Raw genomic sequence first — 26,745 nt, 5'->3', positions numbered from 1 at the left:
AAGCCAGGCTTTGCAAGTGTGGGCCCTCAGGCTCTGGGCAGCAGAAGTTGGACCAGAACCCAGAGGCGGGAAGCAGCCCTGCTCCGCCCCCTGCAGCCACTAGCGAGCATCTGGCAGGTCTAAGCCCCCCGGGCCCCTCCCCATCCTGCCTCCCAGACACCCAAGACCGCCCCCCCCCCCAGCACCCTGGCACTCCTTCAATCACCTTTGCCTTCAATCGTCCCCTCCTTCTTAAACACAGAGGCTCGGGTCTCCTCCGAAATAGCCTCTCCCGCCCCCGACCACCCCCTCAAACTGCCCCTTCTGTCCTCCCTCCCCAGCTCTACCTCCTCCTCTTCATTCTGCAGCTGGGTCAGAGTTTGAAGGCTCACCCACTCCCCCAGGCCCTGAATCTGCGTCCTCAGACGGCCACACCCTCCCTGCCTGGCTCCCAGGACCCTGCCCGCCCGCCCTTCCCCCTCCAGGGCTGCTGCAGCTCTGACTGGTCCTGACCTCGGGGAGGGGGTCAGCTGGGCTCTCGCGCAGCTCCTGCCCCTGTGGCCTTTCTCCCCCTTCAAAGGCCACGTACCTCAGAGCACACACGTGCGTGCACATGCACACACGAGCACACCCACCTGCCCAATGCACGAGTACACGTGTGCACACAGCACGCAATGCACACATCCACAAGTATGCGTACGCACACATGCTCACACACAGATACGCACACATCATGACCACGCACGGGAACGAGGCTCTCGGGAAGCCGAAGGCGCATTAGCACATGAAAGACTCGAAGCCTGGCAATTAGAATCGACTAATTGAGTGTAACTCGGAATTTTCCAACTTATTGTGCACAGGTACCTCTTTCAGGGCACACGCTCAGATTAGCATCCTAAAGAGGGTTCGGCCGGACTCCAGGCTGGGGAGTTACTGTGCGAACGGGCTCTGGACCGAGGACCCAAACCGAGGCTGATCTCTTGACAGGAAAGAGCAGGTTCTCCTATTTCCGACTAAGAGCGTGGGCTTCATGCTAAGCGCTTTACACAAAAGCCGTTGTTCGCCCGGAGGTGGGTCTGTCTCTACCCCATTTTCCTGTTGGGGAAGCTGAGGCCAGACGGCTTACATAACAGCGACCACGGTGTCTCGGGCAGCATAGACGAAGTCCCCTGCAGTGACAAACATTCACCATCCCGGTGGCCCCGGCAATAAAAGTCTATCTCTTGCTCAGACTGCATTTTTTTCCCCATGCAGCCTGGAGCAGTTTGCCCACGGGCTCCCGCAAAATCATAATGACCGGCCCCTCCTTGCCCCAAACTCCAGTGAAAATACTTACAGCCTCGCTGAAGAGTGAACCTCAAATCTCTACACATGATGGACCAGTCTAGAGACCTGGAGAGGTGAGTCGAGGCTCTGGAGAGCCAAGGACATTTGCCCGCCCGGAGGCAGATAGACGGCAAGGCCAGTGGCAGAAGGGCGGCACCCCTGCTTGGTGCCAGACTCCTTGGAGGGCACTGGACACCAGAACATACCATGAGGACCCCTGTCCAGCAGGGATGTGGGGCAGACACGGTGGAGACAGAGCACTGGGGGTCCAGGAGCCTGGCATCTGCCTGAGACGGGGAGGGAGAGGGGCTTGAGGCAGTGGCAGGTGGGAGGACCCCTTGGGCTGGAAGGAGAGTGGAGTGGCGTCAGCAGAGCGAGGGGCGGCGTCCCGGGGGGAGGGGCGGCACGTGAAAGGCACCCAGGCCCGGGGTGCTGGAGGGGCTCTGGTGACACTGAGAATGTGGGGCCAGACCCCGGGCTCCTGCACTGCTTCCAGCGGCTCCTGTGACACCAAGTCCACCTTGCTCAGCCCGCAGCACCTGTGCCGCCACTTCCTTCCCGTGCCCTTGGCAGACATCACTAGTCGATGTGGTCCTCTTCCCCACGGCCTCAAGTGCAGCCTCAGATTCCCAGCCACAGAGTTCCCTCGGCCAAAGTCCTCTCCCATCCTGGGCCCGTGACGTTAATTTTAACCTGGTTGAACTGCCGTGAAAAGTCAGGGGCAAAAGGGGAACCATTTTCTCTGCGTCTTGTGTTGCCTCCCAGAGGAGGCTCTGGCCCAGCTGGTCCCGGGAGAGCGGCTGATCTGTCAACCAAATGGCAATTCATGGGTGTGCAGAGAAAAGGAGGGGGTGCAGGGGGCGAGGAGGCAAGACTGGGGAGCCCCATGGTGCCTGCCGCTTTTTGGAAGAATCGGGAGAACCCTCGTTAGCCGGCCGAGGCCCAGCAAGCGCTGCGGTGCTGGGCAGTTAATAGGAATCTGTAGCCACCGGCTTGGTTTTGCCAATGCCAGCCTGATGCCAGCACTCACTCCGCAGTTGCCGGGAGAAGTGTTCGCTTTGGTCTCTTTGAGAGAAAGGAAACTTAAAATGCTGCCTGCATCTTGCCTCTGGATATGTAACCTAAGAAAAGGCTTTATTTATATGAGTATATCAAAATAGATGCCTGCAGCCATGTGCAGGCCCACCAGGACACCGCCTGGGCACATACGCACACACATACACACACACGCACACACACACGACAGGCCCACAGGCACGCACTCTCCACGGGTGCCATCCTGTATGACCTGAAACCATCTCATTTCAGGTTGAAATTGGAGAGACCACAGCCCTAAGGAAGAGCCAGGGCGCTCTTCAGAAAGGCTTTCTCTGAGACCTCGGGATCAGAAGGGCTGGGGACTCGGCCGCGGGGGACAGCGCCTGCCCACTGCTCCGCCCCCTCACACCTGCTTTTCCGGGGGGCTTCTCCTTTCATCCTAGTTAATAGGCCAACATGTTTGGGGTCGTCTCCGCACACAGGCATCTCCCGTGGTAGTGGGACTGTCTGGGACCCCTCCCTCGGTGACAAGGAGCAGGCATGTCCCATCTTCCTGCCTCGGTGTCCACACTGGCCGACAGTACTGACCTCATCGCATGACCAGCCCTCCGTGTCTCCGTGTGGCTGAGCCTTGAGATGCAGCGCCTGGCACTGCCCCGTCTGCCACAGGACCCTTGCTCCTGGGGCCCCCTATCCCCGCCGGGCCTGGTGATTCCTGTGCACAAACCTGGCACGTATGCCAGGCACCTCCTGCTCAGCCTGGCACATGAGCCTGGCCTTGCCTGACTGTGTCCCTCCTGCGGCCCCGCCCTCGTCCCCACCTGCCAGCATTCCCTGTAGAGGACTCGTCTCTGCAAGTCTCAACCCACTTCTGACCCACTGGGAGAGCCCTGTGCTGTCCCTTCAATCGCTGTTAGAAGGGCGAATTAGACCCCAGGGCTGTGGGAAGAAAGGGAGCCCAGACGAGGAGAATTGGGGCCAAAGACACCACGTGCTGGGGCTGCAGTTTCGGGGGAGAACTAGCCCATAGGGATGCCGGCTTGACCCCCAGGAGAGATGCCCAGGAGGTGGGGCTGGGGTGTGTGTTGTTGGGGAGAGGATGAGGGGCTCCTGGTGTGGGGAGGGTCTCAGAGGAGCCGGACTCATCACCGGGAGAGCCAGCCAGTGGGTGGAGGAGGGCTGGGGGTGGAGCACCACTGGGGTGCAGGGGGCTAGCCTGCTTCGGGTGGGGGGGGGTGAGCACCCTTGTTCCCCTGGTGCAGCTCCCCCTCCCTGCCCCCAGGGCTGACCTGGCGTGTCCAGCACTGCAGGTCCACCTCGGATGTGCTCCACGTGGCCGGAGGCTGCAGGGTGCCGCCTGCGGGCTCTCCAGGGCTCCCCGGAGACCATTCCCGGGCGACCCAGCAGCCCGCAGACCAGTGTGGCCCAGAGATGACTGACGCATTTTCCAAACCTCAGGCCCAGTGTCCCACGCACAGGAAGGCTCGGCAGACCCCCGACATGCCTGCCGCTCCCAGCGGCCGGCGGAGGTGGGATGTCCAGGGCTGGGGCAGAGACGCGTGGTTTCCTGCTGGTCCTTTCACCCCCCGCCGCCGGGCTTCCTGCCCCCCAGTCCCCATGCCCAGGGCTTCCCAGCACCTCCAGACCCGGCCCCAGCCCTGAGCTGGAGCCCCAGCGAAACCCCGAAGTTTTGTTAGAAAATCTCAAAGGTCAGCTGTTCTCAGGTTCCCAGAATTTATTGATTTTGTCTGGGCTGAAAGGCCACAAAAAGGCTTTTATTGTTCACTTCCGAGCTGCCTCCAGGGAGCTGGGAGAGGCCATGCTGCCTCCCAGGCCCACCCCCCAGGGGCCCACGGGCCAACATCCAGCCAGGGCCACCCCAAGGGCCCACCTGCCCCAGACTGTCCCTCACCCTGTCCTGGGCACAGCCCGTGTCCCCACGTGCCTGCTGCCCCCCACGTCTGTGAGCCAAAGAGATGGGCTCCCCCATGTGTACCGAGCGGGGGCCTCAGTCTCTCTGCCCGACTCCCCTTGAGCCACCGGGTGGGCACAGCAAATCCACACAGAACAGGCTCGGCCCTGGTCCCCACTGCCGCATCTCGCCTCTCCACACTCCCTCGGGCCACCTCCCTGGAGTGAGGGAGGCTCAGGGCCCCCCGTCCCACTGAGAAGGGATCAGAGACATGAGGAGCGGGGGGAGGGAGAGAGGCGGGAGACCGGCCGGAGGCTGAGGGGCCCGAAGCCCCCATCACTCATCCACTGCCTCACTCGTTTATTCACTCGCTCACCCATCCCCTCCCTCCCTCCTTCCCTCCCTCATTCATCACTCACTCAGTCTTTCACGCATTTATTCCCCGGCTCTCTTTCTTGCTCATTCATTCAATCATTCCTTCATTCACTTCCCCATTCCCTCTATTCCTCCCCCTTTCATTTGTCTACTCATTCATTCATTTCCTCGCCTCTTATTCCTTGGGCTCCCCCTGCCCCAGCTCCCATCCTGCATCCAGCCCTGTGCTGTGCTCCCTGAGATCCATCAGACCAGGGAAGCTGTCCTCCAGCCTCTGGTCCATCAGGTCAGGTCCTCAGGCAGCAGCATCCTTCCCGGGTGGGCAGAGCTGGGCAGAGGAGCTGCACCAGAGCTGTATTGGCTGTGTTTATTTAATGAGGCATTTTCTCATCAAACCCAGAGCTGGGTGGTCTTGGAGGGGCCCAGGGCACACACTTAGTCAGCCAGTGCATGGTGCTGCCACGGACACGTGGCATGAGAGAGGGTTGCCACTCCTGTGCCACATCCCCACTGCAGCAGGGCTGCCTCTTGAACCCCACTCTTCTTCTGTAATGTGGAGACCCCACTCCCGCTCTCAGCCAGGGTTCCCCTAGGTCAATTTGGGTCCCGGAGACACTGACTCTTTTGAGACACCAGGTCTGAAGCCCTGACCCAAAGCCTGGTGTCCTGCGGAGGGGTCCCAAGCCAGCATCACCCAGTGCGCATCCCCTGTCATCAGCCTTGGCTCGAGCCTCCCATCAGCTGCGCTGGCCTGCTCCCCCCGCTGCCCGCCCCATCTCTCGCTCTTTGAATGCCCCCTTGCATGTGCTTCTTGGAGGGCCAGAATTGACAAGGGGGCCGCGGGAAGGTGCCCACAGGGGACACATCAGAGCCCAGCAGCCCCGGCCCCTGAGTGGGTTCTGTCCGATAGCTGCAGCCGGCCAGACCCTTCCCCACAAGCAGCTGCCTTAAGCTCTCGTCCCCAGCCCTGGCACAGGGCCTGGCACGTCCTAGGTGCTCAGCAGCGCTTCTTGGATCTGTGAAGAGAAAGGAGGGAGGTGGCTGACATGACCCCCCGAGTCTCCCGTCCTTCAGAGTCTCAGCCATGGGCCGTACCAAGAGGTAGTGACCCCCTCGTCATTGGGGGTGTGCAAGGGGACCTGGAAACCATCCCAGCGGGGACATTACCAGAACAGCTATGACATACGAATCTGCCAATTTGGGCTTCCTGGACTCAAAAAACCAAACCCTACGCTTGCTTAGATGGTCAGAATCATAAAGACAGCAACTGGCAGGTGGCAGGGGCTCGGGGCGGGCTAAGGAGTGGGAGCTGGACGGGGACAGAGTTTCAGCTTCACAAGATGAAAAGCACTCAGGGCACGGGGGCGGTGACCGCTGCACAGCAAAGTGAGTGTGTTTAACGCCACTGGACGCTCACTTAGGAAGGAAGATGATGGTCAAGTCTCCGTGTATTTCACCATGATTTAAAAAAAGTTGAAAAAGGCATAAGCTGGGCGCCCGAGGTTCAGCCCAGAGGGAATGCGCCATCGCCTGCCGCCTTCCCAGAGTTCAAATGAAAGCTATTCGTTGGGCGAGCGCGGCCCATTCCACCCTGCAGTGCCCTGGTGACCACTTGGGCATCTGTCCCCTGAGACGGAGGAGCCGCATGTCTGGGCGGGAGGCCCTTGCAGGGGGCAGGTTTCCTCCATCAGAAGCAGGGAGTCCGCTGCTCGGGCCCTGCCAGGACGCGGCCGCTCAGAGTTGTCCCTGGGAACAGGGCTAGCAGCCCAGCACGGGGCTCATGTCTGGGTGGCCCAGAGCTTCCCAGACTGGGAGAGAAACCGGGGGCGGGGGGGGGCGCTAGGGCCCCAGCCCTGAGGCAGGGTCACTCCAGGAGAGGCCCCGGGGGTGATCCGGGGCAGAGGACAGGCCTGCCACCCAGGACCTACGGTGCAGTCTAGGGAAGAACTTTCTCCAGCCACGGCAGGTGCAAAGACAGACCCGAGGCTGACTGGGCCTTTTGTCACCCCAGGAAGAGCTCAATGCTCCCGGGGCGCCAACCCCTGCCCTCGGGGAGTGCCCAGGCTGGAGGCGGGGAAGGGGGCTCTGCGTGGCAGGGACATCTGAGGCCAGTGGTGGTGCCTGCAGCTGCCCGGAGGCCAGAGGGACAGAGCAGGGGCCCTCGTGGGGCTGCCTCTCACCCATGCTGCCCGTCGTCCTCCTGGTCAGAGTGCCTGACTCTCCCTAGCAGAATCCTCCCCACTCCCACCTTCAGTCCACGTGGTCGTGTGGGGCTGATGCTCTCCCGGCTTCTGGGACTTGATCTAGGACCCGTCTTCCTGGGGCCACTGGGCTGGGAGGCCATCCCGCCCCCTGCAGGGTCTGTGGGGCCGGGGGGGCGGGGGAGGGTAGGCAGGCAAGCAGAGGGGGATGGGAAGAGACAGACCTGAGCTTTCTCCCCCAAGCTGATGTGAATGGGTTTCCCCCCGCTAGCTGAGCAGGGCGGGAGCTGGTTTATCTGGTCGGTGTCCCGGGCGACCCCCCACTGCTTACCCTCCAGTGCTCTCTGCTCCCCCAGCCCGGTGCTGATCCGAGGCTGCAGACAACGTCACTGAGCCCTGGCTCACGCTGATATCTTGCTTCGCAGCTGGCGGTCCCAGGGCACTAGAAGCCCTGCGTTGTGGTGTCCTTGTTCCCGGGCTCTTCCTGAGAAACCCCCTTGCGGAGGTGCCACCTCTGAGCTGTGGGTGCACCTTGGGGATTCCCGCCTTCCTGCAGCATCCTCCCCGGGCCCCCAGGTCAGCAATGCCTCTGGGAGCTGGGAAACCAGAGGAGCCAGCGCAAGGGATGCCTCCTGTTTCCTGAGCACCTCTTCCCAAGCGGCAGGGATCCTGGTGCCCCTTACACAGGAGCACTGGCCTGAGATCAAGGCTCAAACCCCAGCTTCAGGGTCCAGCAGCCCTGGGCGACCCGTTTGCCCAAGTCTCAGCCTCCCTGGTACCCTAGGGGGTGGTGGGTTCCTGTGCCACCAGCAGGTGGTAGGCACTGGAGAAATGGCCCCAACGGAGTGCTTCGCTCAGAGAGGGCGAGGAGGATACCGAGGTCACACAGCAAGGAGGCAACAGCCAGGATGGCTCCAGGCTCCTGCCATCTGCCCAGGGCCAGCCAGATGGGGACCCGACTAGAGTCCAGTTCTTATGGATGGTGGCTGCCACTGGGGGTCGCGTGCAGCCTGGCTGCCCTGGTTCTCCAGGAGCAGAAAGTGCCCCCGCTTCCCGCCAGCCCCAGAGTCTCCCAGTTGCTGATGGGAGATAAGAACCTGGCTCCCGCTAGAGCCTTGAGGGCAAGCTGGTAGTTTTCCGTCTTCACAGCAAGTGATGACCCTCGCAGGAGGCCAGGACGGCTGGCGGATCCCTCCTCCTCAGTTCTGAGCAGCCTGGCTGGGGGGCACCTTTCCAGAACCCTGGGGAGCCTGCCTCCCCCACCCTCAGCAAGCCCTGGGGGCCGGCAGCCCACCAGCCACCTCCACCAGAAGTGTACTGAGCTTCGAGAAGCACCCTTGCCCTGGGTGTGGCCGCTGACACCCCACTACGTGGTGGAGTTCCCTGCCCCTCCTGCCAGATCCGGGCCTGGGTCTGTACCTCCTTTTACAGATGGAAAACCGACACATCGCCACCTTAGCGGCCGCCCAAGGGAAGCGTGGGAGCTCGCGGTGCTTTCTGCCCGATGGTGCCGTGACCCTAAAGCTGCTCTCACATGTAAGGCCTATTTTAAAAACTCATGGGACTGGAACCCTAGGGTGTGTGGCTTTTTGAGTCTGGCTCCCTCCGCTTACGGAGGGCGTTTGAAAGCGTGTTTGCCGCGTCTATATCTCGCCCGTCCCCTTATACAGCTGAACGGTCCGCGCTGCCCGGATGCACCGCGGTCTATTTTTCCACTTACCGGCTGATGACACTCGAATCGTTTCCAGGTTTTTGGCTGTGATGAATAAACCCGTTACAAACATTCTTTGTTTAAACAGCCCAGGGTCAAAGGGGTGGTGGGCAGCAGAGCCCAGCTCCACACGGAACGAGGCGCTTCCACTTGGTAGGGATGGCTGAGGCCCAGCGGGGTCCTGCCAGCCAGGGACCTGAGCCTGGGACCTCCCAGCCCTGCCTCACACCACCTGCAGGTCCCTGGGGAGTTGCCTGAGGGCCCCCAGGTCCCCCCACCCCCTCAGGGTAGGTGTGTGGACTAGAGAAGCTCCCAGGGAGCCTGCCTGACCTCCCCGGGGCTGACCGGGCTCTGGGCACCCTTCCTGGGGGCTTTCTGTGACCCCGTGAGACAGGTGCTCAACCACCCTCTGCCACAAGTGGGAAGGCAAGGCAGGAGGGCAAGGGAAGTGGACGCAGGAGGTGTTACGGGCTGAGCTGTGTCCCCCAAATTCACAGGTTGAAGCCCCCGGCACCTCGGGATATGGCTGCGCTTGGCGATGGGCCTTTACAGAGCTAACAAAGGTCAAATGAGGTCACTAGGGTGGGCCTTGTCCAAGCTGACCGGTGTCCTTATAAGAAGAGGCAGTTAGGACACGGAGGGACGCCCATGCATGGACACAGGGAGGGGACAGCCATCTGCACATCAAGGAGAGAGGCCTCAGGAGGCACCCGTCCCGCGGACACCTTGAGCTTGGCCTTCCAGTCTCAGCGGGGGGGTGGGGGGGGGAGGTCCCATCTCTGCTATCCCCCCTCCCCGTCTGGGCGACCGCACTGTGGCAGCCCAGGACACTCCAGCAGGGCTGACCCCAGAGCACGTGCTCCGGGACTCCACCTACAGGGGAGGCCGTGTCCCAACCCGCCAGGAGGAGGCGCTCCCCGGCCGCTGGCCCCCCAGCCCCACCCCTCACCCCAGGGTCAGGCCACCTGCACCCAGCACAGCACAGTTTGTGACGTTAGGTTTGCTTGTGTGGTTTTGTGGCCACTGCCTGTCCCCTCAAAGGCGGCACACTCTCCGGGGGTGGCGGATGTTTATCTTGCTAAGCGGGTACGGGGCTGGGGGGCTGGGGGCTCTCTGCAGAGGTCTTTGAAGGAATGAGCATATGTGCTGTCGCCACAATGACATAGCCATTCGAGGGGGACCTGGGTTCCGGCAGGACGTCGCTGGGATTGTTCCCCCAGGTGGCCATGTGCAGCTGGGGTCGCATGAATGCTCCCTAAACGAGGCACGTGGACGACTGGCTGGACCAATGAATGAATTCACGAATGTCCCCTCGGCGACCTCGGCCAGGGCGCCAGAGCCAGAGGCAGATACCAACCAGTGCAGGCGCCTCACAGATCTGGGTCATTCGAGGCAAAATCCTGTTGGAATTAGTGTCAGATCTAGATATTCTGCTGCTTTCAGAGAAAAGCGCTGTTCTGCTCCTGCTGTGTGACCAGCACGTCCCACTGGGCCCTGAGCTGGGAGGGCCCCAAAGGGCCAAGCTGGGAGGTCAGTGCCTGGCGGTCACCGCCTTGGACTTCTTAACAACTGCCTTTGACGCTGCGTTTGTGTAAAGCCCCCTGGGAGAGTGGAGGCTCCGGGCTGCATGCACCCTCCCTTCCCCAGTGTCCCAGGACAGTTGCCAGGCTGCCCGCTCCCCGCCCAAACCCGCCACCCTCCAGCCCTGGGCTCCCGGAGACCATGCACCCTGGCGGCTCCGTGCGGGGTGGCCCCGTGAACTCTGGTCCCCCTTCCTTCCCAGACAGCTCTGGCCACAGCATGGCCACAAACACGGGTTTAAAGAGAGCCCGTGGGAAGAGGGGAAAGACATGTTTGCCGCGTTGGCTGACTTCCTGCCAGCCCCCAAAATTTCCTCGGAGGTTCGTCCCAGGGTCTAGGGCTGGACGTTCAGGCGGGCAGACCCCTCTTCATTAAATGGAAAACTCCCCCAAGCCAGGACCATGCTTGTAAGGCGTGGCCTGTCGCAGGGCCGAGCTGCGGGCTCCAGCACTGGGGGTGCGGAGGGGGGAGGGCACTGTCAGGGGCTGGGATGTGGGACCCGTGGTTCCCGTGGTTCCATCCTGAAGCCTGAGCTCTTCCACCCTGTCTTCTTGCTGAGGCCTCAGGCCCCCAGCCGGAGGGCACAGGGCGAGGTCAGGCAGGCTGCCCCTCCAAGCCCATGTCTGGTCCTCCCTCAGTAGCTTTCTGGTTATTTAGGGGCACAACAGGGAGAACGATGACCTGCGGCCTTGACTCTGCCCCTGAGACCAGTGCTTGATCCTCTCTGAGCCTCAGTTTCCCCATCAGTAAAATGGGTCCGGGTGGTCTCTGATTGCTTTTATTTTATTTTATTTTTTGCTTTTTGGGCCCGTACCTGCAGCATATGGAGTTCCCAGGCTACGGGTCCATTTGGAGCTGCAGCTGCCAGCCTACACCACAGCCACAGCAGCTCAGGATCTGAGCCACGTCTGCAACGTACACCACAGCTCACGGCAACGCCAGATCCTTAACCCGCTGAGCGAGGCCAGGGATCGAACCCACAACCTCATTGATGCCAGTCGGATTCACTTCCTCTGAGCCACAATAGGAACTCCTCTGGGTGCTTTTAGTCCCACTACCCACAGGCCATGGAGGAGGCTGGTGGTCTGGCCTGAACACCCCCTCCTGTCCTGGGACAGGGCTGTGCAGGGGTCCCTCCCTGCCACTGAGGGCTGGTCCCGGGACAGGAGAGGGGGCCGGGGATGCTGCCAATCCTAGCCCCATGCCCAGGGCTTCAGAAGTCCCTGGCCTCCCCCGGTGGCCAGCCCCTAGAGGCCAGTGGGAAGAGCCTTGTGGGCCTGAGCCAGGGCAGGCCTGCCCACAGAAATCCCAGGCCAGCTCAGGGCTGCTGGGCCCTGGGGCTCACTGAGCGAAGCCGGAAGCCAAGGAACCACTCCGTTGTTTGGCCTCGTGCTGAATCCTCGCGGAAGCAACAGCAGCGATCCGATTCTGAATAACAGCTTCATTTGAACCAATTAAAAGAGGACTGATGTGGCTTTCAATTCAATTTGCGATGGCAGCACACTCTAGAAAACGGGTAACTGAATTATTGTTCACCACAAACATTGTGGCATTTTATGTCCCGGGTGGGGCGATCTTCAAAAGTGGTTTCATTATGCGGAATCGTTTCTGAAATGACAGAATAAAAGCAGAGCCAGCCTCTTCTTCCCATCAAGACGCGACGAAGATGCCATGGTTTGTTCGTAGCCGCTGAGGTTTTAGAGGGCGGATTACATCAGAAATAAGGAAGCGATCCCAGAGATGTGTAATTCCTGGGCCCTGTTGGATCCTGTTAGTTTAACGTTTAATCGGAGGGTTGTTCCCGGTGGAAGAAGGGTGGAGACGAGCTCAAAGGCAGGCAAGCCGATGCGGGCACAGACCACGCAAGCCTTGGCTTTCTCGTCCCCGAGATGAGGCTCGTTCATATCTACACCGAGGGCTTGGTGGGGATTCAGCGAGGTGGGGGGCGTAGCGCCAACAGCCCGACGTCTGGCTTCGAGGCAGCCTCTCCTCCCAGCATGCCCCCTCTGAAGCTCAGTTTACTTGTCTGTAAAATGGGACCATCCACCTGCACCTGGCAAACAGCCCTGAGTGCCGGGCCCAAAGCTGGCAGGCAGAGGGCACGCAGCAAGCCCTGGCTGCCGGGCTCACAGTCACGTCTATTCTGTGATGATTCTCCTTAATGACTCCCCGCTCAGGGCCCCTCTATGAAGTGGGGAGGGGGCAACTGAACTGGACCCCTCCCCCCCCGCCCCCGGGTAACTTCCACGACGAGCTCTTCAAGGGCCCAGCCCCACTTCGGAAGCCCGCCTGGAGGTTCTTCTGTTTTCCTGGCTGCTGCAGAGTCAGTTAAGAGCTAATTAAATGGGGGGAGAAACCCGCCCACCGATATGTGAACAGCCGGCTCCCACAGCTGGGCCTGCACGTGCCGCCGAAGAGCCCCCGCAGCCCCCGAGCCCAGCCCGGGAACCGGCAGCCTGCCTCTGCTGCGCCAAGCCTCCCCCAAGGGCCATAGAGTAGACTGTGGGGTGTCCCCTTCCGCGCCCCTGCACGGCCTGGCCCGGGGGACTTGCCCTGGGCAGCTCTTGGGGCTGGCATCCAGGGATACGGTCCTTGGGATCTTTTTTGTGGACGAAGGACAGGCCTGCATCCCCAAGGGGGGTCTGCGCAGCCAGTCACCTGGCCGGTGCCACACGGTCCCAGTGTCCAGTCTCTCCCCCCACCGACCCCATGCTGGGCTCCCCGCACTGGGAGGGGCAGTGCCTGGCCAGCCTTGGGGACCTGCAGCTGGGGAGCAGGGGGTGGGAGGAGGCCCTAAAGCCTTTCTCGAGATGAAGTCTGGTCTGAGTCTTACAGGGCCAGTGGGAGGTGCTCAGGTAGCTATGGGAAAGGTGCTCCCGGCAGAAGGCGGAACATGAATAAAGGAAGCAGGACGAGGGACAGGCGATCGCCAGCCTGAGAGCCGTGGAGTCCGAGCTTGACGGGCCAGGGCTGGGAGGGGCTGGAGGGGCTGGTACCAGTTCGGCTTTGCAGGGCCCTAAGGTGTTATCTGGCACCAGGGTGTGGAGGCCGCAGAGCACAGGGCCACTGTCTCAGACACCAGAGAGGCCCCCCCCGGGACAGCCCTGCTCCTCAGCCCCGCAGCTCAGAGCCAGGGCCGCCTGCTGGGTGTGGGCTCAGGGGTTGGTGAAGGAATAAGAAACAGCCTTGTCTGTGCAACTGGTGATGGAGGCTGGATCCAGGGGGCTGAGATTTGGCCGTTGCTCCACCCCGACAGGACTATGGCATGAACGCCATTCCAGGGTTCAGCCTGGTCCCCAAAATCCCCACCCCCAGAGGAGCACTCCCCAGGTCACAGAGGCCTGCGGATGGCACATGGCCTGGGCAGTCTTACAGGTGGTTTTCCAGCCACTACCCCCCTGGGCGCAGCTTTTCCTACCACCTTGGCCGCAGAACAGCAGCTATGTGCCGGGTTTCCTTTCTCTCCGTTGCTGCCAGGCAGCTCGGGGCACATTTTGGGCTCAGCCATGAGAGCAGATCCCCTGGGCGGGCACTCCCACTCCACCCTGCCAGGGGATCCCTTATCTTAATGGTCCCATTGTGCCCGAGGTTTTGCTGGGAAAGGCGTTGGTCCCTAGGGCTTCCCTTCGGCTCAGGGCTGGCAGGAGACTCTGCTCCCTCGGCAGATTTCAGAGTCATTGTGCCCTGCCAGGAGGTCACGTACCCTCTCGGGGCATCCCCACCCAGCCAGGAGAGGACGTGGACCCTGTTCCCAGATAGGGGGACATAGGGTTGGGGTCACGCAGAGAGCAGACTCAAAGGGTCCCTCTCAGGTAAAGCGGATGCTTCTACCACCCAAACCCCTCACCCTCCTGCTCCCTCCCAACCAGCTGCATTTGATGCTTTCAACAGTCTAACTGGTCAAACGGGAGGCCGATCTTCGTAAGCGGGGCAGGGTGGGGGGTGCACACTGAGTCCCCTGGGGGTGCTCATGGCCCACCCAGGGCAGGCACTCGGGGTCCTCAGGGCGGGAGACCCTCACCTGGGTCCCCCAATTCTCTACTTCTCAGCTCCAGAGAGCTGGGCTTCTGCTAACACAGACCCCACACCCTCCTCGCCTGCTGGGCGCAGCATCCTCAGCTGCGCCGCCTCCCCCTTGCACGTGGGGGGCTGCGGGGGCTGCTCGGGTTCGGCTCGCAGAGCACCGCAGCTGCCCAACCAGACTCAAGATGGGCCTGCAGGCGCAGAGTGTTTTGATCCGAGGCTGCACTGGAATATTTGAGCCCTGCCGACGGATGTGATATAAAAATACAGCCGGCTGCCAGCACAGCCGGGAAAGGCCCGCTTCCTCGCCAGCAAGTGCCTCGGCGATGAGTTTTCTCCCATCTCTCAGCCCCCACCCCCGGAGTCGGGGGCAGGATTCAAAGACTGGAGCTGCTCTTCTAAAGTATTAACAATGCTGCTGGATTTTTTTTTGAATTCCATGCTGAGCTATAACGGAATCCTTGGGCGATTCGGCTCCCCCTTTTCTACAAACTCACCAATTAAAATATAGGAGTTAATTTAGATGAATGTACATCGAGGCATGTCTATAAGAGCCACATCAGCCGTGGGCTCGAGCCAGTCCAGTGTCGAAGCTGCTCCCTGCTCCAGGGCCCTGCCCTCCTGGTCTCCTTGTGGGTGTTACATTTGGCCAGAAATCTCCCGAGAGCCCAAGGGGAGGCTTGGGGCAGCACGGTGGCCGAGTGAAATGCTTCGAGGCCCAGAGATGGCTCACGAGACACTGGGGCTGGGGTGCTTGGGGCAGAGCTAGCCTAACCCGGACGTTCCTGGGCTCACGTCGGCTCTACCCTCTCACGCCTGTGGGTCCTGGGCCAGAGGGTCGGCTCTGAGCCTCAGTTTCCTCGGCCACAGATGGGGGCTGACGATGAGCTGGTGCTGTGGAGTCGACACCAAGATGCCCTAAGAAGGGGGAGCCCTGGGTGAGGGACCGTGAGCTGCTGGCAGAGGCCTGGACCCCTTCTCTGTGCCCCAGAGAAATCCCCCAGCACGGGGCTCCCAGATCCAGCTGGGAGCAGTCAGTGCTCCCGGGCACCCTTGGGGGGGCATCAGCGCCCCCACTTCATCCGTGGAGCTGGAGGCTCGGGCAAGGCGGCTGGCGTGTTTCCCTGGCAGGCGGGGTGAGAAGCCAGGTTCTGTCTGTTTATCCAGCTGAAAAGAAAGTCTCTCCGGGCAGCGATTACAATCAAGGGGTAAACATCTGTTGGCTGAATGGGGTTGGAGCGCCCAGCCCCCCAGCCCTGGAAGGTGCAAGTCTCGGGGTCATGGAAGAGAAAGGAGTGGGGGTTGCTGGCATTCTTCCATGGGCCGTGTTCCAGGCTACGGGCTCCTGCGGGAGACTCAGGATCCATGGCCCAAGAGCCAGGATGGGGACAGTGTGCCAGGCTCTCTCTGGGGGAAGGTCCCTGCTGGGCCCCCCTTTGGTTGGCATTGGGACCACAGATGACGGGCCTCAGGACGGGTACTGAGGTCCAGAGAGGGCAGGCGTTTGCCTGAGCTAGCCCAGCAAGCCTGCCACAGGGCTGGCCGACAATGTGGACACCCCGTCCAGGCCCCTGCCGGCTGGTAGGAGGTCAGAACGATCTCAGTGGCATTGACCGGCCAGTGCCTCCACCCCTGTCCCCACCATGGCTGCCATCTGGGAGAGGTCTTCCTGGTTGGGGCATCCGGAGGACCCTAACTTGGAGCGATGAGGCTAGGCACCTGCAGAGGAGGGCTTCTGCCAGGGACAGGCCTGGTACGTCACTCCAGGAAAGGGGCAGGACCCAGGGCGGAGCCCTTCCGGAGACAGACCTTCCCCCCCCACCCCGCCGGCCAAAGGCAGATGGGTGGTGACCTGGGAGAGAGCTGGGCAGGGGCTGGCACCTACAGGATGGCCAAGAGAGGCACAGAGAGGGACAGGAGGCTCTGAGGGTCACGGCAGGGATCCCAGCATGAGCCCCTCCAGCCCAGTAAGCACGTGTGTATGTGTGTGTGAGGGGGCGTGAGGGCTGAGCAAAGGGGCAAGGCCGGGCAGCTCTGGGGGAAGCCGAGAGCCAGATGGGGGTGGGGGCAGTTAGGAAGAGAGGACAGTCCTTCAGGAGCTCAAGTGGGAGTTAATTAGGGGGTCTCTTGATTTCCTTTGGCGCTTGGCCAGTTACAACACAAGAACTTAAGGACAAATTTTGTCTGTAACAGTAGCTTTAAACAGAGACCCCCCCCCCCCGCCCATCCCCCCATGCGAGGAGAGGATGGACTCTGGCCTGGGGCACCCTCCTTCCACCCTTGACTCGAGGTCAGGGGGGGAGGGTCTGGAAGGTGCCCCACCCTCACGCTGAAGGACTGACCATCGCACTCAGCGCTTAGATTACAAAGGTTTATTTAGAAAAGAGTTTGGTTGTTTTGGCTGTCAGTCATTTTTGGCAAACATTTAAATACTTTCAGTAACCAAAGCTTGTCAGTGGCCTCCTTCCTCCCCTGGGACAGCCACCCCCCCGGTCCTGGGGAGTCAGCCCTTGCTCAGAAGTGACGGGGGCGGGGCGGGAGGGGGGGCGTGTGCTGGGGCAGGGGGCTGGCTCCTTTCTCACCAACTTGGGAGGATGCGAATGCGGTCTGTGCCTCTGACCTCTCAGCTGCACCTTGGCAGACCCCTGGAGCTGGAACCAGGCCTGGAGCCCTAGAGGCAGCCCCTTGCTGAGATGGGAGGGCAGAGGGGTCTCCCCTCTCTCCTTCCCCCTCCCTGGGGGCCCCCGTGAGCTCCCAGCCCTCGCTCCAGCCCCGCCGCGCGCCCCGGAGGCCAATCCTTGGTCTCTGGGAAGGCTGCTCCCACTCTCTCCCGCGAGGCCACGCCTGCCGCCCCCCAGCCCCGCTCCGCCGGGAGCTGTCCAGGGTCTCGGCACCCGGGAGGGTGTGCGGATCACTGCCTGAAGCCCCTTCTCCTCCGTCGGAAGAGGATGTGCTTGAAAGAGCGCCGGAAGTCCTGATTGAAGACGGTGTAGATGACGGGGTTGAGCGAGCTGTTGCAGTAGCCGATCCAGAAGAAGAATTTGAAGAGCGGGTCGGGCACCTGGCAGGCCTCGCGGCAGATGCCGTACAGGCTGTAGCTGAAGAAGAACGGGAACCAGCAGAGCACGAACACGCCCATGACCACCGCCAGCACGAAGGTGAAGCGCTTCTCGCGCGCCTGGGCCACCTTGCGGCGGCACACGCTGCTGCGCGCCCGGCGCCGGCGCGACAGGAAGAACTCGACGGAGCGCGAGCTGGCGCGCGACAGGCGCCCGCTGGGACCCGGGGATCTCGCGGCGGTCAGCGTGCCCGGCTCCGCCGTCCCCGTCTCAGTCCCCGTGCCCTCGGCGCCTGCGGCCCCTTCCGCGCCCGCGCGCCGCCGCCCGCCCCGCCGCAGCGCGCCCCGGCGCCGCCGCCTCTCGGCCGCTGCGCTGCTGTCTTCTGGCTCCACGTCGGCGCGCGGGCGGCGCGGGGGCGCGCAGTGCCCGTTCTCCCCCGCGCCCAGCCCGTTCTCCGTGGTCGGGGACGCGCCGTCGGGGCCTGCGGGCTCGCGCTTCTCGCTCAGCGTGCGCGTGCGCAGCTTGGCCACGCGGTAGATGCGCGCGTAGACCAGGCCCATGATGAGGCAGGGCGCGAAGAATGAGCCGATGCAGGAAGACAGGATGTACCAGGTCTCGTCGTTGAGGCCACACTGCGGGTAGGCGGCGCCGTCGGGCTGGCGGTAGAGCGAGACCAGCGGCGGGAAGGAGATGACGGCCGAGATGAGCCACACGGCCACGATGGTGGCCTTGACGCGGCGCGGCGTGCGCTTCAGGTTGTACTCGACGGCCTGCGTCACGGACCAGTAGCGGTCCAGGCTGATGGCGCACAGGTGCACGATGGACGAGGTGCAGAAGAGCACATCGAGCGCCAGGTACACGCCGCACCACACCTGCCCGAAGTACCAGTAGGCCATGAGCTCGTTGGCCAGGGAGAAGGGCATGACCAGAGTGGCCACCAGGATGTCAGCCGAGGCCAGCGACACCAGGAAGAGGTTCTGCGGCGCACGCAGCGCGCGACTGGTCAGCACGGCGATCACCACCAGCACGTTGCCCACCACGGTGAAGACGATGAGGAAGCCCACTACAGCCGCCAGCCCCGCCACGGCGCCCGCCGAGTACTGGCCCGGGGGCGGACCCCAGGCAGACCCCGAGGCGTTGGCAGCCCCGCCGCTACCCGCCTCGCCGGCGCCGCTCGCGTTGGGGCCCGCCGCCGCCGCCGCCGCCAGCGCCGCCGCCAGCGCCGGGGACGCCATGGTCCTCCCGTAAGCTACGCGGTCCCGCCTGGAGCCGGGGCGCAGCCGCGGCAGCTTGGGCGCCCCGCAGCCCGGGTCGGCGCCCGCATCGCCGCCTGCTCCTCGGGCGCGCCCGCCGGGGACCGCGGCGCCCCGCAGCCGGCCCTCGGCCGTGGTGGCTCGGCGGGCGAGCGGCGCGCCGGAGAGCGTGGCTGCCGGGCTCCCCGCCGCTGCCACACGCGTAAGTGCAGAGCAGGAGGCGCCCGGAGCGAGCGGCGACGCGGCGGCGGGGGGAGGGGGCAGGTCCCAGGGTCCTCGCGCGGCCCCGCCCTCGTCCCGGCTCACGGAGAGCGCCCCGGCCGCGAGCCCACGGCGACTCGGCGCCCCAGCGGGCGTGCCCGAGCGGCCCCGCGGCCCCGGCGCCCGGCCGGGGCGCAGGCTGCAGGCGGCGGCGGCCCAGGCGCTCCGCCTCCCATCCGGCCGGCTAGGGCTCGGCGCGCCGGGGCGCGGGCCGCCGCTCCTTTGGGCCCCCGCGCCCGCGCGCCGCCTCCGGCTCCAACTTTACTTTCCCGGGCAGGGCGCCGGCGCCGCCGCGCGTCCTCCTCCTGCTCCTCCTCCTGCTGCTCCCGGCGCGGGCGCCCCCCGCGGTCCGCGCTCGGCCGTGCGGGCGCCGCCTCGCCTGCCTCGGCTCGCCGGAGCTGCGCCGCCTCTGCCTTCGCCTCCGCCGCCGCCGCCGTGCGCTCGGCGCGAGTGTCGCTGCCCGGACTCGGCTTCCAACTTGGGTAGAGTTGCGCAGCGGGGCGGGGCGCGGGCGGGCGGGGGCGGCCTGGCGGGCAGGCCAGCGCCGCCGGCCCGGGGGGAGCGGGCCCGAGAGCCGGAGCCCGCGGCCGCCTCGGCGAACCTGCCCGCGCGGCGCCGGGGAGGAGCCCGGGGCGGTGGCGCGGGGCGCGCGCGCTTGGCGAAGGCGCCCCCTCCAGGGCCGTCTGCAGCCTGCGGGACGGGGCTGAGTGCCGGCTGGCCTGGGCGGTGAGTTCCAGAAGCTTGCTCTTTCTAAGACGGGAGCCTCTTCACCTCCCCCGGACACACGCACACGCAGACGCGGGCGCGCACACTGGCGCGCAGCACCGGCCGGCTCCGGGTCCGCGGCCTGATTGGAGAGCCAGCCACTCGCAGCCTGGCGGAGGACGCGATGCTGCTTGGGTGCGCACCGGTGCTGCCGAGTGCCGGTCCGGCTCCCATCTCTGGTCCGTGCTCTGGGGCAGAGCCACCTCCCCACCCCCAGGCTCGGTTCCCTCCTCTGCCCGCTTCCAAGCGCTGCTGGAGCATGAATCATGACGGCGGTGCCAGTGGAAGCCCTGGGCGGGCTCCCAGGCTCTACACCCATGTTGGCAATTATTGAAGTTTAATTCTTATGCTTCATGGCCCCGCTTTTAAAGGCTGGGGGATGTGCAACATCTTGCCTCAGACAAACACCCAACACTGGATTGCCCGGAGGAGGGGCGGTTTTGCGTGGGTACCTCTTTCCGGCTTAGGGACGAGCTGCTGGGGTTACCCCCCGCAGAGCCCCCCCCGGTCCCACATCCCCGTGCGTTCCGCAGATGCGCACTGTAGATCCTGGCCCATGTCAGGTGCTGCTCCCGCCTCCGGGCCACCTGAGGTCTGGGAGACAGACCCCACCCCACCCCCGGAAGGAGTTTGCAGTTCCCAGGCCCCCGATTTCTCACCAGGAGGAACCGGAGGACCTTTCCTCCCAGCAGAGCAGAAAGGCACCCAAGCCCGCTGACAGCTCTCTCTGCGTCTTCAGGTGGGGGGAGGGGGTGTGGCTGGGGCAGGGGGCTGGATGCTTCTGGGTGCTGGGAGGGAGTCTCTGGGAGGGACTGGACCCGCCCCACTCCCCAGCGATGCCTAGAAAGGCGCCGGGCTTCGGCGCAGCTTCTTTGCCCGCTGAACTCCAGAAGGGCTCAGAGGCCTTAGAAGGAGAGCAGGCGGGTTCAGCAGAGTTGCCCACGTGGTGCTCCGCGTCCTTGTTAACCACCGTGGGGTGGGGGGTGGGGGTGGGGTCAGGCCAGGGCAAGGCTGGAAATCAAACACTCCAGATGGCACACCTGCCCCAGAAGGTTAAGCCTCCCAGGCCAGTCCTTGGCATTTATGCAATTTTGGGAGCAAAGCCAGGACCACGCGCGACCCAGGGAAGGTAGAGGCACCATGCTTGTGAAAGGTCCTGTGGTCCTGGAGGCCTAAAAGGTGCCACCAGTCAGGGTACTTAGGGGTACACCTTGCTGGGAAGACCCCTGCACACCTGATCCTCCGTCGCTGGCACGGGCCGGCCCTGTCTGTTTTAGGCCTTCCGCCTCGACTGCTTTCCGTCTGGGGCAGAGGGAGCCTCACAGAGGTGGGTGCAGTGTATGCGGTCAATGCTCTGGGGCACAGCCCCTGGCCTGGACGTGAGGCTGTCAAGGAAGGCTTCCTGGAGGAGGTGACCTGTGCGCTGTGTTTGAAGAGTGACCGGAGTTATTCGGGAGGGAGCGCCCCCTCTTGGTTGTGCGCCCTGCGGTGGGGGTGGGGTTTGGGATCCCAGAAGGGACGGGGCGGTGGTTGGATGTGGCTTTGGAGAGCCGGCCTTCTCCGAGCAGCGGGACCTCCCCGTGGGCCTCCTCCTGCCCACGAGGCTCCGTCTCTGGAGGAGCACTTTCAGGGCTGCGTCCAGAGTCCCAGCTCCACTCGATACCTCGCGTGCGTGAGGAATTTGGAGGGAAAGGACACCAAGCCCCCGTGGGGCCCAAAGCAGACAGGACATCCCACTGCCCCGGCAGTGGCTCTCTGGCCAGGCCAGACTGGGGACACCTGGAGTGCCTGGCTGGCCAAGCAACCCAGGCCCCTGGGGATGCCTGGCCGGGCTTTTGACCTCAGGCAGCAGACATGGCACTGCTGGCATAGCCTGGGAAGGGGCAGGAGGAGGCGCCTCTCCTGGGGGCCCAGCCCCGGAGCTGCGGGGACGGAGGGCTGAGTCCCTGAGGAGTCCTTGCGTAGAGGGCTTTGTCTGGGCTTCAGGGCCGCACCGAATGCAGGTCTGCTTGCAGGCACCGGAGGCCCCAGGGACCGAGCTGTTCGCAGAGGAACGGGAGAGGCATCTTAGCCCAGGCACTGAGACTGGGGTTTGACGAGCTGCCCCCCACTGCCCTGGAACAGGCCCGACAGTGTGCGCCCAGAAAGACTGCCTGCCTGGCGAGTCGTGGTGGCCTGGCCCGGGCTTGGCTGGACCAGGACGGGTGTGGGAGCCAGGCCGCACTGGTGGGCGGTGGGCACGTTGGGGAGGGGGTGTGGGGCATCTCAGAAGGAAAACCGCAGGGAAGTGGAGCATCCTGGGGCTGCCACCGTGGACTTGCCACCATCCCACCCGTGACCCATGGCAGTGGCACCTTGTGTCCGGGGCCCGCTGCTGTGGGCGGAATCGGGGCACGCAACTGCTGGGCGCGGTGCTCTGCTCTGCGAAGGGCCTCCACTCAGGTGGAGGGGGCCTTGTCTCCTCGAACCAGCTCCCTGCGCACACGGGTGTACTGCACACATGTGTGATGCACGCACACACACGTATGCATGTGTGCCCATGCTGCATCCTCACCAGCCACACACCAGACCATGCAGATGCACACCCGCTTCCATGAGTGTGCATGCACGCATATCCATGTGTGCATGTAGCGCACATACACATGTACCTGCCCCTGCAGGCAGCATGCACGCATACCCACCCACGTGTGCACACACACATCTCCATGCACACGCACGTCTCCATGCACACACATATGCTGCATACACACATGTCTACACATGCACATACAGTCACACGCACGCCATGTGCACACATGCATGAATTGGGGTGCCTGCCTCAGTTGTGCAAGTGCACATATCCGTATGCACCAGGGCATGCACATTGCTGCACACACCCACTCTGTGCCAGCACACACCCGCACACCCACACATGTGCACGTGCCTGTAGCCTCGCTCGCCTTCCTAGGCTGCAGGGAGATTGTATTTCCATCACCCCGTGGCAGGTGGCTCCTCCCAGGTTTCGTCGGCCTGCCCCGTGTGAAGCGTCCTCCAGCTCGCTCCCTCTAGCCTGGGGCCCCTTTGTCACCGCCTTCATCACCGCCTGCCATGGTTCCGGGCCTTGGCACGTGCCCTCCTCCAGGCTGGCCACGCTGTCCTGTCTGTCCCTTGGACTCTTCTGTCCCTTCAAAACATGTTGCCCCAGATGCCTCCCTCGGAGGCCCCGGGCTTCCAGGCCGCAGTGGGGCCCTTCACTGGCCTGGGTGCCACCACCAGACCGCGTCTCTCTGCCGTGGGCACTTGAGGGGAGAGGCCGTATCTCTGCGGAGCCGGGCTCGCAGCTCATAGTGGGAACTCAGTCACAGCGTGGCAGAGGGATGGATGGTACGAAGGGCCTGGGGTCCTGCATACGCCCCAGCCGCCCCAGCTGCCTGCAGTGTAGGCGGTGCAGGTGGAGCCCAGCAGAGCGCAGTGCTGCCTCGCACAGAGCCGCCCATGCCGGACCCAGCGTCCCCCGCCAGCGGGCCCTTTCTGCCCCCTTCCTGTGGAAGTTATGAGCTTAAGCCTCCTCTCACCCCCTTGCTTGCTGTCTGGCAGCCTGGACCCCCGCTGCCTCCCGGGACTCAGTGTTCCCATCTGTAAAGTGGGGGTATTGGCTGGATGGAAGCTCCGTGCCTGCCTCGAGCTCCTGGGGCTGGTGTTTCGTCTGCCTGCGCCCCTGCCCTCGGTGGCTGCCTGCAGGGACGAGGAGAGCCCTTCCAGCAGGGTGGCTGGTGCAGCAGCGGAGGGGAGGCCTGGCCCACTAGACTCCAGACCAAACAGCTTGTGTCTCCATTTTTCCCCACTTTTATTCGAAATTTCATTTTCAGAGATGAGGCGGGGGAAAAATGAGGCTGGCTTCTCTCCCTGCCCCTCCCTAAAGAATTCCAGAACCACTTTGTCTTGTCAGAGGGCGGCTGGGATCCGCCGGCCGGGCCTGGCCCTCCGCGCAGACCGAATCCATTGCCGTATCGATCACTTTGATGGATTTGGCACAGCTGAGTTCTTCCAGAGCTGGCGGAAGTCCCTCTGGGGAAAGAACTGCTTTGGGAACCGGCTTTGATTTGCAGTGGGTGTAACAGAGGAAGGCAGCAGGTCAGTTCCTCTGATTGAGCACCAGCTGTGTACCCCACCCAGCCTGGGACCCACTGGGGTTCAAGCTTGCTCCCCGCCCCCACCGCCCATCCTGGCTCTCCCCTCTGCAGCCGGTTCCAGGCTTGAGCGGTGCCCCTTCCAGGGCATCGCTGCTGCCCAGATGCCTGAGCCTGGCATTCCAGGCCCTCCTGGCCTGGCCTCCTCTGGGCTCGGGCTGACTAGCTGTTCCCTTGGGACCTACCCTGCGGGTGCTCGTGAATGGCAGTCTGAGAGCCCCCCACCACCTGGCCCCGGTCAGCGGCTGACCTGCCAGGTCTCCACGATGAGGTGCCCAGAGCTCTCAGCCCAGGGTGCCCAGGCGCGGCCCCACCCCTGTTGCCTCGCCCTGGGCCTGGAACACCTGCTTCTGACTTGGCTGCTCACCTGCCTGAGCAGGTGGGAGGCACGGCTCCACGCTCCCTCCGCACCAGGCTCCCTGGAATCCCCCGCAAGGTTCCGTGGCCGGTGGTAGCACCCGGGTCCCTGGGCCTCTCCTGGAGTCACTGCCCCAGGAAGCGTCCTAATGCAGCCTCCGCCCCTACTCCCATCTGTCCCTTGGCCCTGCCCATCCGCCGTGCTCCCGGTAGCCACCCTTAGGCCAGGGCCTGTCCTGAGCCGTCCGTAGGCGATGGGCCAGTTCACCCTCTTTGTGTCCCTTCAGGGCGTGTGCTGCATGGCCGTCCCTTTCTGCAGGTGAAGGTAGGGGCCCAGGTTGCCCCAGGTCATGTGTGGTCCCCTGTCTGGCTGTCACGTGCCTGCTGTCCACTCACCTTTGCCTCGCCCGTCCCCAGCCGCTGGCTTCGGTCAGTGGGGGCGCTTTGGAAGGGCTCTCTGGGGAAGGGGCAGTTAAGCAGAGTCCCAGAGGGAGGGCACCTGAGGGCCTGAAGTGACCCCGCCCACAAGTCTGCCCACCCCTCCGGGGGCCCTCCCTGCCCTCCTGGGGCTGGAGCTCTAGGCCTGGCCCCTCATCGCCTTTCCAAGCATCAGAGTTCTCCTGGGAACACGAGACCTTGGTGCCGGCCTGGCAGGTGTCCCCTGGGCACAGCAGCTCAGGGCTGGGCGTGGACGGTGGCCATTGTCTGTGGAGGGCTCAGCACCACTCAGGCCCAGCCCAGGGCACCAGGCACAGGCCTGACCTCCAGGGAGAGGCCAGGAGGCCAAAGGAGCACCTGCTGGGGCCCGAGGGGACTTCTTCCCTGCCTGGGGCTCAGGGAGGACTTTCTGGAAGGTGTTGGGGCTCAGCTCAGACCAGAGGGTGAGGAGGCAGCAGCCTGTCCAAAAGGTGGCACAAGCTGTGGGCCCGGCGGCTGGCGCTTCCCCCCTCACCCCAAGGAGAAGGATTCTCAGACGGCCCCCAACGACCCGGCCCTGGGACAGCCCCTCCCAAGCGTGAACGTTGGGGACATCACTGCCCTGGCTCGGCCCCTAACCAGGTGCCTTCGTGTTAACAAAGCAGATTATCCCGGCGGGCCTGACCTGATCAGGCGAGCCCTTTAAAACGTGCTCTCCCGCTGGCCACAAAGAGGAAGCAGTGCTGTGAGAGGCAGCCCCATGGGGCTCTGGGGAGCTGAGTGAGCCCCTGAGCAAGAAAGGCCACCTCGGCCACCCAGCCTCAGGGGACGGAATTCTGCCAACAGCCTTGTGAGCCTGGACAGGATCTCTGGGCCTCAGATGAGCATGTGGCCTCAGCTGACACCTGATTTCAGCCTCCAGGCCATGAGCAGAGGAGTCAGCTAGCCTGTGCTGGACTCCTGGCCCATGGAAACTGTGAGATACGAAATGTGTGTTGTTTTAAGCTGGTCAATTTTGAGTACTTTGTTACACAGCCCAGGTGACGAATACACCTGCATACCTGGTTTGTTCTGGTGGGGGAGCAGGGATGTGCCAGGAAAGGAGAGCCCCTTCCCAGCCCTGGGGGGAGATGGTGACACTGCTCAGCCTATTGTAATGGACCCCTTTCCCTTCCCCAGTGGCTGGAGGGGAAAGGTCGCATGACCCAGTCCCGGCCAGTAAGAGCTCCCTGAGGACAAGCAAGAGAGGTACGAGAAGACTCACTGCCTTCCCACCTGTTTGGTCATGTGTGAGGATGTGATGCCTGGAGCTGCAGCAGCTCTCTTGGGACCAGGAGGAGCTGACTCCAAAGATGACAACCCTCAGAGGACAAAGTCTGTGTCCCTAATGCTGTTGGTCTTGAGCCTCTAAAGGAACTCACCCTGCCGCCAGCCTTTGGCCAGATTTCTTGCCAAGGGAGGCACTGAGTGGCCTCATTATTCAAGGGCTTTGGGGAGGAGGGTTCCGCTGCCGTTGAATGTACCCTCGTGGATTTGCTGTCCCCAGCTCGATCCTGCCTCCTTTGAGAATCACTGTGCCAGGCTGTGGTAGACAAAATAACACACCCGAAGACATCCATGCCCTAATCTGGAAAACGTGGGCCTGTGTGACCTTACATGGCAGAAGGGACTCTGCTGATGAGATTAAGCTCAGGCCTCTGGGATGCAGGGTTACTCTGGATTATCCAAGTCAACCCCACGTATAATCCCGAGGTCCTTCCGAGTGAATGAGGCAAGCGGGTCGGCATTGGAGGAGATGTGGCAGCAGAAGCAGAGGGCGGAGTGATGGAAGGAGGGCCACGAGCCCAGGAGTGCGGGCTCCTCTAGACGGGAAAGACGAGGAGACGGATCCTTGAGAATCTAGAGACCAGCCCTGCCAGGCCATTTGTGCTTCTGGACTCTAGAACCATGAGATAATAAATCTGTTGTTAGAAGCTGCTGAGTCTGTGATGGTTTGTTACAGTGGCAATGGGAAGCGAACTCAGACCTTGTGTTTGGGGATGAACAGCTGCATGAGCGCATGAGTGCAGTAGGTAGGGTGGACCTTCACAAACCATGGAATTAAACACAAGGGATTGCCATCACCGACCGCAGTCCTGTCTCAGCCATCGAGTTGCTGAGTGACATTGGACAGGTCACCTGCCCTGAGCCTCAGTTTCCTCGCCTGCAAGCGGAGGCACAAGACTCAGTGGTCTTCCTGGGCGCTGAGTCTCGGGGGCCGCTGTTGGCTCTGGGGAGTCCAGCAGAAGGAGATGAAAATGCCAGCCTGGCCAAGGCCC

At 63.2% G+C, this 26,745-nt stretch overlaps 2 protein-coding genes across 2 annotated transcripts; one reads left to right on the top strand and one right to left on the bottom strand.

The window, feature by feature from the left end:
- Positions 1-16,503: 16,503 nt before the first annotated feature.
- Positions 16,504-19,302, bottom strand: ADRA2C (adrenoceptor alpha 2C). Its single transcript, XM_005666516.4, has one exon. The coding sequence runs from the start codon at positions 18,438-18,440 to the stop codon at positions 17,058-17,060; it is 1,383 nt and encodes a 460-aa protein (XP_005666573.2). The 5' UTR covers positions 18,441-19,302; the 3' UTR covers positions 16,504-17,057.
- On the top strand, positions 18,439-26,400 carry LOC106504574 (uncharacterized). The gene is made up of 3 exons (XM_084973783.1): positions 18,439-18,449; positions 18,486-19,445; positions 25,607-26,400. Exons 1-3 carry the CDS (start codon positions 18,439-18,441, stop codon positions 25,629-25,631), a joined length of 996 nt encoding a protein of 331 aa, XP_084829909.1. The 3' UTR covers positions 25,632-26,400.
- Positions 26,401-26,745: the final 345 nt, after the last annotated feature.

The sequence above is a fragment of the Sus scrofa genome, chromosome 8 (assembly GCF_054392235.1).
Source record: "Sus scrofa isolate SSC_HxYL_T2T_F1_AM1 chromosome 8, Sscrofa_HxYL_maternal_Yorkshire_Landrace_v2.0, whole genome shotgun sequence".
In the NCBI taxonomy this organism is placed as follows: Eukaryota; Metazoa; Chordata; class Mammalia; order Artiodactyla; family Suidae; genus Sus; species Sus scrofa.
The sequence above is the reverse complement of the archived record's forward strand: the minus strand, read 5'-3'. Positions and strand labels throughout refer to the sequence as shown.